Source organism: Mus caroli, unplaced genomic scaffold, assembly GCF_978045245.1.
Source record: "Mus caroli unplaced genomic scaffold, Mus_caroli_1 scaffold_8, whole genome shotgun sequence".
In the NCBI taxonomy this organism is placed as follows: Eukaryota; Metazoa; Chordata; class Mammalia; order Rodentia; family Muridae; genus Mus; species Mus caroli.
Window position 1 is genome coordinate 80,624,849 of NW_028227263.1, and position 15,886 is coordinate 80,640,734.

The 15,886-nt window shown below is 47.9% G+C and overlaps 1 protein-coding gene across 1 annotated transcript in view; it reads left to right on the forward strand.

The window, feature by feature from the left end:
• The window catches only part of Lrrk1 (leucine rich repeat kinase 1), a 128,977-nt gene that overhangs the window by 76,096 nt on the left and 36,995 nt on the right, over positions 1–15,886 (forward strand). Inside the window, exons 7-13 of the mRNA XM_021167567.3 lie at positions 3,895–4,121; positions 5,472–5,599; positions 5,696–5,859; positions 7,181–7,318; positions 9,956–10,068; positions 11,884–11,960; positions 15,697–15,826. Of these exons, the coding sequence (XP_021023226.1) occupies positions 3,895–4,121; positions 5,472–5,599; positions 5,696–5,859; positions 7,181–7,318; positions 9,956–10,068; positions 11,884–11,960; positions 15,697–15,826 (977 nt within the window). The remainder of the gene's footprint in view (positions 1–3,894; positions 4,122–5,471; positions 5,600–5,695; positions 5,860–7,180; positions 7,319–9,955; positions 10,069–11,883; positions 11,961–15,696; positions 15,827–15,886) is intronic.

A 15,886-nucleotide genomic window follows, 5' to 3' on the forward strand; every position in this document is an offset into this window, starting at 1 on the left:
TTCTGTGACTGTTCTAGACTTGTTCTGCTCCCTCAGTGGAGGGTTTTTTTGTTTGTTTGTTTGGTTGGTTGGTTTTTTGTTTTTTGGTTTTTTGGTTTTTTTCAAGACAGGGTTTCTCTGTTTAGCCCTGACTGTCCTGGAACTCACTTTGTAGACCAGGCTGGCCTCGGACTCAGAAATCCGCCTGCCTCTGCCTCCTGAGTGCTGGGATTAAAGGCATGAGCCATCACGCCCAGCTTCTCAGTGGAGTCTTAAAGCTAAGCTAAAACCACTGGAGAGTCCAGCCCTCCTTTGAATAATTTTTTCTTCTTTAGCCAGTGACATAAAAATAAAAGTATAGGCCAGCTAGAAGGTGGCTCAGTAGGTGTAAGGAGCTCACCTCTGAGCCTGAAAGCTTGAGTTCCATCCTCAGGACCCACATGGCAGAGGGAGAGAGCCAACCCCTTCACATTGTCCTCCGACCTCCATGGGTGCTGTGCTGTGGCATGCTCATACATATATACACAAACACACACAGAGTAAATAAAATATAGTGAAAATTATTTGGAAGTGGGGGAAGGTGATACCTTTGTGGCCAGGATCTTCTAGAATATGCAAGGCATATGTATTACAGCCTCTATCCCCAGATCAGAAGGGCTTTCTCTATAAGACTCTTTGCCCATGGCCCAACATACATGCACAACCCTTTTTTGTTCTTTATAAAAAACAAAAAACAAAAAAACAAAAAAAACAAAAAAACAAAAAAACAAAAAAAACTTTTAATCTTATTGTTACTAATGTGTGTCTGTCTGTCGTCTGTACAAAAGTGTGTATGCAATGGAGTGTGTATAGAATGTTTGTGTGATGTATGTATAGAGATCTGAAAGTAACTTTGAGGGATCAGTAGAAGGAGCCATTTGATTCCTGGCTGAGAATTGTAAAAATGAGAGGAGAGCTTGTGTCCCAATATGACCGGAATACTTCCTGCTGAGAGGCCTAGCCGTTGTCTCTTTCCACCTTAACTTGGGTTCTGGGAATCAAACTCGGGTCCCCAGACTTGCAGGGCAAACCACATTTCCCCACTGAGCCTCTCCCCAGCCTCCCACCTAACCCCTGAACACTGTGAGTTCCAACCATCACCTTGGAAAACAGCTTTCTAAGCCTTCCCTTGCTGCCTCTGAGGTGGGTGGTGCTGCCTGTGTGCTTTCCCTCATTTGGCTGTTCATCGTCTGAAAGGCTTGGAGACTAACACCAGGACATTTTCCGTCTGTGTTGGGCCAGTTCGTGAGACCTGATGGCTGGGCTGTTCAGCACTCAGTGCCAGCTGCCTTTGATCTTTCTGTTCAGCCTTCTGGGACAGGGTTATGCAATGGCTGGCTGTGCTCCCTCGGAGCCTGGTTTGTGGTAATTTTGCCCAGACTAACACAAACAAGCAGTGAGGGCTGTAGCTTGCTGAACCTGTTTCTGTCAAGTGCGTAGATGTCGCTGTCATTTGATGTTCTTTGTCCACTCTCGTTGGCACCCTGTAAATACTTAAGTACTCTGGGTGCCCGTGCACCGAAAATAATAAAACATATCAGTCCAAATTCCCAATGTATGCCAAGACCAGGTGGAAAGCTTCCGTGTTCATCGACAGTCGGTCCCATCTTTCCCAGCATGCATTGTGCCACATGCTCGTCTGTCGTCCTATCTTCAGACTTTGACCGCTTCTCTCTGGGCATGAGTTGATCAGATTTCAGTTGTAAAGAAACGTGTGGCAGTGGGCCCTAGAAAGAGCGTTAAGAACTGGCAGTACAGATTGCTTTCCCCTGTCCTTAGGGTCTAGTGAGGTTAATGGTACACACCACACTCTTGGTGTGGCTGGTTTTCTTCTACCAGAATGATCCCTGTGAAGGAAGCCTCCGCACCAGCTCCTGCCTCCAACCCCTGCCCTGATTGAGTTCCTGTCCTGACTTCCTTATATGATCAGGGATGTGAAAGTGAAGGCCAAATAAACCCTTTCTCCCAAGTTGCTTCGGTCCTGGTGTTTCATCACAGCAATAGAAACCCTTACTAGGACGCATGTCATGATACAACATTCAGAAATGGTTCAGTAAAGAGTGAAGAATTTTGGTTTTATTTTCGAATGTTTTAGTGTGTGTGTGGAGGGGTGCATATGATGAACACAGGTGCCCTCAGAGCCAGAAGCATAGGATTCCCTCAACGCTAGAGTTACAGGCAACTGTGAGCCACCCAACGGGAGGGAGGACTAGGGGCCACACTCAGCAAGTGCTTAACCAGAGAGCCATCTCCTCAGCCAGCCCCAAGAGGGTGTGTTTTTGTGTGTAGAGAGGTGCTGGGAGACATCCTGGTGATGCTGCCTTGACAGCAGGTAACTGTAGGTCTGTGGGGTCCATTAGGTCCTAGTTCAACTCTTGGCAAACTTTAGATTTTTCTGGACTTAAGTGTTTAGAGTAAGTGAGAAACGTCAGTCATTAGAAAGGAAAAAAAGGCCACCAGGGAAATTGAGTGACGTATCTAACACAATTGCCAGAGGCTAGGACTCCTCTCTCTGGATCTTAGTTGTTCATCCTTCTTCATCTACACAAATGAAGAGGGAGATAAAGACTGGAGGAGAACTTTCTGTTGGAAGGGCTGCAAGGCACAGCCTTTCCAGGATTTGGCTAAGGGAGCTAAAAGCAATGTACACAGCACCACCTTGTGGCCAGATATGATCACAGCTGCTGCCAATTGCCAAGGCCAGCTTAACCAAGATTACTGGTAGCTTTCTCACAGTTCCTGTAGTTCTTACACGTTCCCATTTGTGAAACATTCATTTTTGTCTATATTCTGGCTCTGTAATTTTCTGTTATGAATTTGCTTTGGATATACAAGCCAAAAGAAACAGATTTCTTCTCCCCAGAAACCCAGTTGAGTCTCAGATTCTTTGATAACCCTGAAGAAAGCCTTAGTCTTATGTATTTAACCAGGACCCATTTGCTGCCTGACAATAGCAGATCACTGGGATTTCTGACTTCCTCTTGTGGAAAAAAAAATAAGGAACATGTTCTGGGTGTGCCACAGCAAGAAGGTTGGGCTGTTGTACGCATGTGGCAGAGACTCAGGGCACAGAGGAAGCCTCAAAACAGAACCAAGGGAAGGTTTTACTGTCTTCAATGGAGGTTATTGTTCATGGGGATTGGAGACATCGCTGGAAGTAAGAATTCCTGTATATCTCTGTAGGGGCCATAATACTTAGCTTTCTCAGGTTGACCTGAACTGAAAGCAGGGCCAAAAATTAGGGAAGCTGTGTGTTACTAATATAGTCCCGGGCTGACGGTTACAGAGGAAATTGGTGAGCTCATTAGGTTGTTACGGAGATAACAATGTTTATCTTGCTTCCTGGGCTATTTGCTAAGGGGAATGGTTTCCTTGTTGTGAGTTGTGGACCAGAGTTCTGGATTTCCAATTGGTGGTGTCCAAAGTGCGGCCTGGCACAGCGCCAGGTGGCTGCAGACAGTGGCTGCCCAGATCACACAAAGTGACTCAAGAACAGAGATCTCAGAGCCACATTTAGGACTCAGCCTTCTCCCTGCCTGAGAAGAGGATATCCAAGCCTCAGGGGGGCCTCCTTTGGACCCAAAAGCCATTGCTGCTTCGCTCCACCCCAGTGTGCAGCTCCCAAGGGTTGGCTCTGAGCCCATGGATACCCTCTGGAGGTGACGGAGAGCCATGATTTGTACAGAGCACACTCGCTACCTCCTTGTGCCAGCTACCATGGTGGAAGCTGGGAAGGCAAGGTAGACATGGTCCCAGCTTCTCAGGACAGGGATCCAGCTGGAGTGGGTACACAGCCTCACTTGAACCTTTACTCCAGGCCCATCTTGGGCCTAGACTCACCAAATTTAGGCGCTGTTCCTTGCTATCCAACCCCAGGCACTTCGTGTGAAATGGTCCCATCTGAAGTTGCCCTGGGTGGACCTGGACTGGCTCTTAGACATCTCCTGCCAGATCACAGAGCTTGACCTGTCTGCCAACTGCCTGCCTTCGCTCCCTTCCATCATCCCTTGGGGACTCATCAATCTAAAGAAGCTGAACCTCTCAAACAACCAGCTGGGGGAGCTGCCCTGCGTGCAGTCATCCGACGAAATCATCTGCTCCAGGTGGGCCCAGGAGTGTGGTCAAGGCCCTCTGTGCTCACCCGTCAGAGTCACCTTCCCGTCAGAGGGTCCTTGGTTGAGTTTTATGTTTTGGAAAACTAGCTATTAGCAGTAGTAAAAGGACTGCTCACTCACAAGAGCACGGCCATCAAGATCTCTGACCCCTTAGAAGCCAGAGAAGTCTGAACAGATGGTCTAGGCTAAGATCATGCATAGCCACACGAAGCTGTTTGTTCAAAGTACCCGACTGGTCCTGCTCAGAATTAGAGGGCAGTGGCTAGAAGCTTCCTGGGCTGGTAGAAGGGTTTACCCCACCAGAAATGGCTGGGCAGGCCTGATCAATACGAGAATGTGGCAGCACATGGACATTGGTCGCTGCCTAGAGCCCTGAACCCTGAGGTGGCACAGGAAGGGAAGGACATTTATCAATTACTTTTCTCATTGTTGTGACTAAATACCCTGATGACTGAAAGAAGGGAGGGTTTATTCTGACTCATAGTTTGAAGGAGCCAATTTAATGTGGTGGGAAAGGCATGGCTGAAGACTCAGGAGGTAGCTGGTCATACTACATCTGTAGTTGGGAAGCAGAGAGAGATGGCTGCTTCTTGGTACTCAGTCTAGGACCCCCAACCCATGGGATGGTGTCACACATGTTCAGTGCCTTCCTGTCTCAATTCACCAGATCTGAATGGTTCCTCACAGACATGCCCAGAAGGGTTTGACAGACCATCAGAGGTCTGTACTTAGATTTTAGGATCGGTAGCCACCAGACTTCATTGCAGAAAGGACTTGAGCTGATTGCCACCGCTAAGGATGAGGCTGGCAAGGTTACCCAGTGGGTAGAGGGGCTTGCTGTCAAGTCTGGTGGCCTGGAACCTACATATTGGCAAGGAAAAACTGACTCCTGACCTCCAAGGGGGTGCCAGGGCACACTGGTGTAAGTTTTAAAAGAAACTGGAGATTTCAATGTTGTAAGAGGCAAGAATGTTGGTAAGAGCTTGAGGTTAGTCCTTGAAGCTCATAAATGAGTTTTACAAACTGAAAAATGTAAAGAGCGTGGGCCATCTGCATAGGTTCCTTAGCCTGGGTCAAATGAACAGATTTGCAAGCCCTTAAAGGTTGCCTTCCTGATGCGGAGCCTCTGGGCACTGCTTGTTTTTGTTCGGGCAAAGATGTTAATTCCAGGATGTTCAGAAGACCGCCCGGAAGAACCCATCAAAGTCAGATTCCATTGTGGTAACAGTTAAGCAAACGAGTAAAAAGACCTCTGACCGCACACACCTTGTCTAGTGAGAGATCCGTAAGCACTGCTGCCGCTCTCCTGGCTCCTGACTCCTTTCTCTCTGGCCCTAGGTTACTTGAAATTGACATCTCCAGCAACAAACTGTCTCACCTCCCTCCTGGATTCTTGCACCTCTCAAAACTTCAAAAGCTGGCTGCTTCCAGAAACTACCTGGAGCGGCTGTTTGAAGAAGAAAACGGTATGCATCTCCGTCGATGACCCCATGTCGTTAGCCACTCTCTTGCTGGTTGGGACTGGGATACGTTTGACCACGTACACTCTTTTCACCCCACAGCCACTAACTGGATCGGCCTGCGGAAGCTGCAAGAACTCGATCTAGCTGACAATAGGCTGACAGAGCTCCCTGTCCAATTTATGCACTCCTTCAAGTCTCTCACCTCTCTGAATGTCTCCAGGAACAACCTGAAGAGCTTCCCGGATCCCTGGTCCTGCCCTTTGGTTTGTATCCTGAAAGCCACAGCCGAGTTTGTATGCCGCTCTCGACATCCTCATGTCCTCTCCTGTTCCTCTACATTGAAGCTGAGTAGAGAGGTCCACAGTTTCAGTCAGGCTGTCACCCTGTAAGCCAGTTAGCCTAAGGGACACACAGTAGCTGATACAATGTTTTGTAAAGCACAGGATGATGGCACAAGGGATGGGAAGATAGCTCACTTTGGTAAAGTGCCTGCCACACAAGCATGAGTTTGACCCCCAAGAATCCACACACAGTGAAAGCTGAGTGTGGGTCTGGAGAGTTGGCTGAGTGGGTAAAGCGGTTGCCATGTACACATAAGGACCTGTGGTTGGGTTCCCAGCCTCCATTTAAATGCTATGAAGACATGGTGGTCAAATGCAAGCCCAGCACCCAAAGCAGGACTCCTAGGGTGAGCCAGCTAGCGAGACCAACCAGGTTTCCAAGCTCTGAGTTCAAGCGAGAGATCTGGTCTTAGTAACTGAGGTGGAGAACAACAGAGGACGAGGCCTAACGTCAACCCCTGGCCTCTACATGCACACATGTGAGCATGCATACATACGTACATACATGTCACAAACTTAAAAAAAAACAAAACAAAACAGGCATGGCAACGCTTGCCTGTAATCCCAGCACTGAGAGGTGGGGGTAGGAGAGTCCCTAGTTGGCTGGTCAGACACCCAACATTAGCCTTTGGTCTCCACATGCTCGCAAATGCACACATGCTCGCAAACGCACACATGCACGCATACGCACACATGCAAACCCAGATATACGCATGCATACCAACACAAATGCCAAAAGGGGTGCGGTTCTCAAGAGCACTGAAGAAGTGAGAAGAAGCAGGGGCCTGTATCCAGAGCTCGGCAGACTAAATGAGGTTTTTGTTTCTTGGGAATCTGGCTGGTTGAAACGGATGAATGACATAAGGAATATTTGTGCTTTGTTTCTGTTGGTTTCAAACCAAAGACTAAGCATTTCTAGTTTGGCCGCGTCCTTGGGGAAAGCAGTTGACTCCCGAGAGCGTGGCTCTGAATCAGCCCGTTATTTCCCAGGACAATGAGCCGGATGGTGATCAAGGGAAGACTATGAGGCACGTTTGTCTCCCCTAGGAAACTCTCTCCCTGCTCCTGCAGGACAGGACAACACAGGAGAGAGAAATGGAAGCCTTCTTCCTCACTCTGCACTGTGGTCACAGAGCCCTGTCCCAGTAGCCTCGCTTCTGACATCAGATTTACAAACAGACTTCTGGGCAGCTCTACACTCAGAAAGCTACTTACCATTCTCCCCCTCCCCTCAAACTCCTAGAAATGTTGTAAAGCCTCCAAAAATGACCTGGAATCGCTGCCAGACAAAATGGCTGTCTTTTGGAAAAACCACCTTCGGGATGCAGATTTCACTGAGAACTCTCTGAAAGAGGTGCCCCTGGGATTGTTCCAGCTTGACGTGAGTCCAATGGCACTTCATTTCTCACTGTCCACCGTGGTAAGAAAAAGCACTCTGGGCCCTGGGGAACCTATGCGCTTTTTCCGAGTTTGTGAGACACGTAAGGAGAAAAAGTGAAGGGTAAGTTGAGCCATCAAAGACATGGGGTCTTGAGCCAAGTTAAAGGAAGGAGAATACTCACCAGGAAACAGCTGTGCCAGGGAAGGGCTTGTTTGCCTGCCTTAGTCAGCTTTTCATTACATCTCATTCATAACAAAAGCCCAGAGACAACCAACTTCAGTGTGAAAACGCCTTGTCTTGGCACAAGGTTTGGGAAGTATCAGTCCGTATACTCATCCACCATGTTGGTTTTAGTGCTTTGGGGCCTGTGGTGAGGCAGTGCACCATGGGAGAGCAAAGCTGTTCACTTCACAGCCAAGACCTGAACAAACAGGGAAACAGAAGAGGTGTGGCCCCAATATCCTCCTCATGGGCACACCAGCAGTGAGCAGAATACCTCTCCCAGGCCCCAGCTCTAAAAGGTTCCACCAGCTACCAGCAACTCTGAGAGCCAGAGTGCCCACCTTTACTGTTCCTTTAACATGTGGACCTTTTAGAGAACTTCCTCATCAAAAATAATGACCCTCAGGACTTCACTCATGGTGGCACTTTTGTTTTGCTTTTGGCTGTAGTGGAGAATTAACCTAGAGTCTCACATACAGCACCTAAGTGCCCAACCTCTGAGCTCCAGCTCCAGTCAAAACTCTGACGCTTGCCAGTGATGGACTCCATCTGGCCTCCAGAGATCCCATGGAGCGCCACAACTCTAAGGAGAGACTTTGTGTCCTGAGCACTGGACCACTGCCTTCTGAGGGTCTTCAGGCAGGCTGTGAGACCCTGTGAGATCCAGAGCAAGGGATTGCTACTGTTCACCAAAAGCATTAGGGCACTCCCTGTAGGGCCTGGTGGTAACTCACAGACCACATTGCCTGGGAAATGAGAACATGTTTAAACACCCAAATGCAGCCCCTAGCCATCGCAGACAAGCTGCTCAGATCATCCAGAAGGCCAAAAGACAGCAAGCATCCCTCAACATGCGTATCACAGAAAAGAGGGGCTATCAAGTCATAGACCCCCTAAGCAAGCATGGGACAAAGGAAGAAACCCACTTGTATTCATGGCTAGGCGAAATTAAAGCGCTGTTGAATGAGAACCCTTGTCACTGGTGCCCACAGTGGCTGACTGGCCACGCCTTCTTATCATTTTACCACTTCCCTATTCTGAGGCTATCCCTCACACCAGCGCCTCGCAGTATAGCTTAGCCAGCAAAGAGGGATGGAGACGCGTTGAATCTCAACACCATGTTCTGTAAAATTCCTGTTTTCCCCTGGTCTCTTTCTCTATATTGGGAACTGAGCAGGTCTTCACATCCCAGCCCAGGCCCTGGGCTAATCACTCGGGGAAGCTTTTATAGAAATGCAGAGGGTGGCAACCATTCTGGCCATGGTGACTCATGACATCAGCAAGGGAAACTGAAACACACAGGGGGCTTAATGCGGTACAGCTATGTGGTGGGTCTCTTGGGCCACATAGATTTTAGGTGGATCTGTGTTCATGTCACCAGGAAAAGCGAAGGTGTGTCTCTGCTGCTCTCCTTAAGGAGAGACATCTTCCAAGGGAATAGCCCCACCCCCACCCCGTAGGCCTGCATACAGCAAAGCATATGGATGAATTGTGTGTGTGGAGATCCCAAGGGGTCCATACTGTACAACTGAGGTCACTCAGTGAGCCTGCATACGGCAAGGCACACAGGGATGAGTCCCCTATGTGCAGACCCCAGGGAGCCCATCCTTGGCTTCTGAGGACATGTGGCTAAAGCAGATCAGATCACCCATTCATTGTCTTGTCTCTCTGGGGACCTCCCAAGGAGGAAGTACCCAGTGGTGCTCTGTGTTCTCCAGGCAGACACCACTAACCACGACTCTTAAGAATCTTTGGTCTCGGACCCTGATATAGCTGTCTCCTGTGAGGCTTTGCCAGTGCCTGGCAAATACAGAAGTAGATGCTCACAGTCATCTATAGGATGGAACACAGGGCCCCCAGCGGAGGAGCTAGAGAAAGCACCCAAGGAGCTAAAGGGGTCTGTAACCCTATAGGTGAAACAACAATATGAACTAACCAGTACCCCCTGAGCTCGTGTCTCTAGCTGCATATGTAGCAGAAGATGGCCCAGTCGGTCATCATTGGGAAGAAAGGACCCTTGGTCTAGCAAACTTTATATGCCCCAGTACAGGGGAAAGCCAGGGCCAGGAAGTGGGAGTGAGTGGGTGAGTAGGGAGCAGGGCAGGGAGGTGGGGGGGGGGGGTAATAGGGGACTTTTGGGATAGCATTTGAAATGTAAATGAAGAAAATATCCAAGAAAAAAGAATCTTTGGTCTCAGGCCTTTATAGTCCTTCCAGTCTACGGTTCTCATTGGCCTTGAGGAAAAGTCTAAATGCATTGTTCATCTCTGCTTGAGAGGATCTGGGGAGTTTCCTAAGTAGAAGTAGGCTGGGATTGTTTGGCTGTACGTTGACAGGGAGCCTGCCAACCATCATGACAACTTTTCCCTCTCCATGTGTAACATCATCTTTCCCCCTCTCTCCTCCCTCTTTCAGGCCCTCATGTTCTTGAGGTTACAGGGGAACCAGCTGTTGTCACTGCCACCTCAAGAGAAGTGGACCTGCACCCAACTCAAGACTCTGGACCTCTCCAGAAACCAACTCGGCAAGTAAGCAGAGGGCCTCTTTACCTCTGATGTATATAGAACCACAGATGGGGTTCCCGTGCCCCCAGATATGTGTTGGACAGCGCCTGAGCCAAGCTGCTGTATCCCACTTAGGGTGGATGAAATACTCCTATAAAACCTGCTCACCAATATGGAGGCTGCAGGTCTGAGACCAGGGTGCCCGCAAGTCTGGTGCCTCCTGAGACCTCCCGCCTTGACTTGTTTAAAGATCAAGGCAGTTGCGGGGCTTGCCTTTAATCCTAGCACTCAGGAGGCAGAGGCAGATGGATCTCTGAGTTCAAGGCCAGCCTGGTCTACAGATGGAGTTCTAGGACAGCCAGGGCGACACAGAGGAATCCTGTCCTAAATAACAAACAAGAAAGTGGCCATCCACATATGTCTCCATGATCTTTCTCTTTACGGTGGTTGTTGGTGGTGGTGGTTGTTTGTTGTTGTTGTTGTTGTTGTTTGGACACCATCTATATTAGAGTAGGGAGCATTCTAAAGAGCTCATACCAACATAACCACTTTCTTAAAGACCCTAATTCATGAATGGCCTTATTCAGAAATGCTTGGAATCAGAAGGTTTTCACATTTTAGATGTCTCTGGGGTTTTTGAAGTATTTGGGTGTATCCCAGACATCCCGAGATGGGGCCCAAAGCTAAATACAGACTGGTGTGTGTGTGTCACAGGCCCCCACCCGCACAGCATTTTTAGCACACCTGAGTTTTAACTGTGACATGGCTCTGAGGTCAGGTCTGGAATGTTCTCCTTTGAACACCACACCAGCACTCACAGGGTCAGTCTTTGGGAGGCATCTGGATTCTAAACTTTTGGATTAAGGGTACTACTGTGTGACTTATCCTGGGGAGAAATGACCAAACATGTTTCCCCCTTATGGGACACTTGATGACAGAGCACAGATACAGTCCCACCAAGTCTGGCTTGGAGTTCTGACGACTGTGTTGGGGTTACTTTCGGGACTCAGGGTGAGTCAGAGACACCCCAAGCATAGGTGCCAACCCACAAAAGCTGCATCCTGCCTACCTTATAGGCAGCTCCACACATAGTCTACTCTTACCCAGCAACGGGGGTTCCTTGTATAGCCTGCAGGGATTGAGGGTTTATGAATGATAGAAATTTCCCAAGCTTCCCGAGGCGTAGGAGTTTCTCTTTTCCCTCCAGGAAGAGGGAATAGGTACACAACAGAGTATTCCAATACGTATTCCCAGCTCCAAAATCCTGAGAGAAGGATTCCAGGTGACATCATACAGCCCTCAAGCGGGACCTTCCAGCTGTAATTGTTACAGACTCCTGAACATTCCTTCTCTCACTTCAGCCTAGACTAGAAGTCTATAAATTATTTACCAGCTGCTAATGTGCTCATAGGTGGAATAAAATGTATCCACCCAATAATAGATGAACGGGTTGAAAATGAGCCCTGGAGAGCCCTGCCCCTTGGGGTCACTGGCTGATGGTTACTCAGTAATCACTAAGTAGAACACACACCCAGAAGCAGACTCTCTGGGGACAGTGTACCAGCCACCAGAACACTGAGTACAGCAGTGCTTGCTCCTGCTTGAAGCTAGAAAGCCTGAGAATGTGATAATGACTGTGACCACTAGATTATCCTTCCTAATGGCTTCTTCCAGAAGGCCCCCGAGTTCCCTCATACACACTGCAGGAAGGCCCAAGCACATGCTGATAGAATTTACTGCCTTCTCTGTGGTTCTATGTGATGTAGTCAGAGCTAATATACTCCATGTCTTTGTCATGCTTGGCCTCAAATTTCTGAGTGTTCTCTTTCCCCTCCACAGAAATGAAGATGGGCTTAAAACAAAGAGGATCTCCCTTTTCACCACCAGAGGGCGCCAGCGTTCTGGAACTGAGACAGGTGTGTGCTGGGCTGGGGAGACCATGAGATCCTCCTGTCTTGTATCCAAGTCATATGTTGGGCTTTGCCTTTCCTTTCCCAGTTGAAATGTCAGAGATGTTCATGGTCAGCTGAAAGGTCTGTCAGTGTAAATGGTGACTCTGTGTGTGTGTGTGTGCACATGCACACATGTGTTTACATGCATGTCTATATATGTATACACACAGTGAACTTCTTGATCAGTCATGTGTGTGTATGTAGGCTTAATATGAACAAGAAATACTGGTGGAAGAAAATTCAAAAATAGATATGAGTAAATGCAGTCTACCCTACTGTATCTGTGAAATCAACATTCGTGAGATCAAACAACTGCTGACAGAAAAATTGCATCCATACCAAACCTGCACACTTTTCTCTATTCCCTAAACAGCACAGTATAATAGCTGTTCCCGCAACATCCACAGGGTCAGACAACACAAGTTATCTAGAAACAATTTGAAGGCTAAGCAGGATGTGTGTGGGTTCTTGCATGGATTTTGGTGGCTGTTGTAGAAGGGGCATTCTGGAACCAATTCCTCAGAGTTCCTGAGAGATAGCTATGTACAAATTTAATATATGGCAAAGTGACTACAATGCCAAGCATATGGCATTGTAATTTAGTAAAGAAGACTTGTTTTAGCAAATAGTGTTGGTGTGATCAGCTATGAGTGGTCACAGTGCTAGTGACCCTGCCTGATGCAGGTGATAGCAATGCCCATGTGGACAGCAGGCTTGCATTTAAAAGATAAATAAATAACACGCTAGAAGACATGGGTGTAGTCTGGGGCTGGGAAAAAAAACTTTAAAAGCTGACTGGGAAATATTTTTCATTTTATTTTATTTGTATACATGGTCTCACACTTTAGACTAGGCTAGCCTAGAAACTCACTCTGGAGTCTCAGTGGCAATTGTCCTGCCTCAGCCTCCCATGTGCTGAGATTATAGGTGGCACCCTGCTCTCAAAAACAATTTTTTTAAAGCCCTAAATATTGGCTTTGCAAAAAACTAGCAAACTTTATTATGCAAAAGACATTACAGGCAAAGGCTTAAAGCTGACATTCTGAGAATGACTTCCCATAGAAATCACTGTGACACAGATTGGCACACAAGTCCCTAATTTGCCAAGAGTGCTTCTAATTTATTCATGTGTGTGTGTGTGTGTGTGTGTGTGTGTGTGTGTGTGTGTGGCCATGACAACCTCATAAGAAAAAAAAAGGCAACAAAAAATAAAGTTTGGAAAAATAGATCCAAACATCCAGTAGACAGATGCAAATATATACTGTCATGCTAATAGGAAAGTGCAGTTTATGAATTTTCATAATAGGGCCTTTTTGTTTTGTTTGTTTGTTTCTGGATGCAAGTATAGGACCCAAGGCCCAAGGCACACTAGGCAAGTAGCCCACTAAGCCACCCTCAGCCTTGGGAAGTTAGGTGCAGATGTAGGGGATCTCACTTGGAAACAAAGAGAAGCAAACACCATCTTCTCTCCAGTGCGAAGTAGGGCAGCGGGCAGGGGCATGGGCTGGGAACAGTCACTTGAGCCATTTGCTGGTGGCCAACTTTGTGTGCCCTGACTTCCACTCAACTATGTGGGATCCTTCTGGGGACCAAGGTGATGGCACTGGAAGGTAGGCACATCACTTAGCGGGGTCAGCAGCAGCCTGGGGAAACTGCTGTATAGGAAGGTCAAGCTGCATAGCGAGAAAGCCATTGGAGTGAGCTGGCAGCCAGTCGAGGAAGGCACAACGTGAAAGGCTCCCTGGCAGAGGGAATCATGGCAGTGGCAGATGACAAAGGCCTCCTGAGTTCTCAATTGCGTCTGGAATATTGAGGGCCACCCCTGAGTGAAAGGAGGGCACAGATGGGCTTGCCAGCCCTCTCCTACAGAAGCGTCCTTCTCCCAGGGCGGCTGACCCGGGGTAAAGAGTTATCTATAAAGGACGACTTGTTTGCAGATGGACAGTTAAATCCCAGGGTGGCTTACGTATATTCAGTCAGTCATGTTTGTTCAGTTGCCTTGTCCAAAAATAATTTGGATGATCGTTTTTACGGTAAAATCCAGACGAGTGGAGTCATAAATAACTTATGAATAAATAACAGTTCATAAATACCTCGGGCTGTCTTCTCTCCAACCCGGTTTCCACAGTTTTCAGCAGTTGGCTGGGGTGTGACAGGTGTTGCCTCCATTCTGAGCTTATTCCCCTCATCCGTCACTTAAGGAGCCTTCATAAACACCAGGGTGAAACTTCAGACTTGGCGGGCTCCGTGGCCAGCTGCTCAGTGTTCCCTTGCTGGGCAAGAAAGCACACCTTTCCCCATTAGCTGCCCTCCCAGGAAAACTGTGAAGTGGTTTCATTGAAAGGGGAAAGAAAGCACTTTTGAACATCTTTCTACAGGACACCATCTAGGACCAAGTCGCCTTGGCAAGCCTGCTGCTTTATTTCCACAGCTGCAGAGAATCCTCCTAACAGTGCAGTGTGCTGGGCGGGGCTTCCTCAGTGCTCATCTGAGTAGGCTGGCCTCATCTCTCCTAGAACGTTCTCTGAGGCCAGGTTACCCCATGACCATCAGTACTGCTGCTCCATGGGTGGAGAGATGCCAGCGCTGAGGGAGGGAGGGAGGTGTATCTAGTTTAACCCAACAGGATTTCAGCCCCCAAAAGAACGTTGCCTTCTCTATCTGCCACATAAAACAATGTTGCCTTCTCTACCTGCTACATCTTCCATGGCAGGCAGAGCATCCCAGCAGGGGACTTGGACTCCCTGATTCCCAGTGAGATATCCTGTCCATTCTCCTTGCTTGTAAGGAGGAGGGGTGAGGGGAGGATAAAGGTGGCTCAGAGATCCTGCTGTAGCCTAAGCCGCTGAATGCCATTAATGTGCCTTTCCGAGCTCTGTGTGACATTCTTTCTCTGCACAAAGGCTCGGGTGCTGTGGAAACAGCAAGTGTGATGTGAGCTTAGTGGTAATCTCATAATTAGCCTCATGAATGAGCTTGCTTGAATACTAAAGAGTTGGCTGGTCTCTCAAGGAGTAACATCTTAAGCAATGTTAGAAAACAAAAGGCAAACAAACAAAAAACCTTGGCGGCTAATATTTTTCTTTGTTGATTAGTACAAGGGTGGTGCTATATATTTTAAAACAAAATGAGTAGTTGGCCTTCTAGTAAGTTCTTTCTCTAGATGTAACTAAGAGTTTATGTAACATGGATGCTTGTGTGTATGAACGTATGTGCATGTGTTCCATATGTGCATACATGCATATAACATTCATAGGCTGGGGTAATACATGTGTGCATATCTGCAGACATTTTCTGTCACACCATTAAGCCTTTTTAGGGACATGGTTCTGCAGCTGGCTTTTCCAATTTCTCAGAAACCATCATGTTACATGCATGTATGTGACCTTCACTGTGCTTTGTGTTTAGCAAATCCCCTGTGGACATGTAGCAACGAAGCACGTGTCACTCTCTCACGTCTGTGTGTTACTGCAAGCAGTTTTTCACTGTGTGTGTCACCATCTTTTTGTCGTTGTCACATGTGCATACAGGGGAGTCTGGAGATGAGCACTGTAGGTTTCCCCACATATTCTCCAGACATTACAGCCATTTGTACCTCCACACTATGGTCGCCATTACAGCCCTTTATACAGCACCTCCACACTATGGTCGCCTAGAACCGTGGACAAGCATGGTGGTCTCTCTTGGCTTTTCTTGGCAGCCTCCATGCTGGAATTCCCAGCTTTCCTAAGTGAGTCCTTGGAGGTCCTTTGTCTGAATGACAACCATCTTGACGCTGTTCCCCCATCGGTCTGCCTGCTGAAGAACCTCTCAGAGCTCTACTTGGGCAAGTAAGTTGGTGTTGAGGGCAGGAACAACCCTGTGAGACAGAAGTCTTCCCTTTCGTCGAG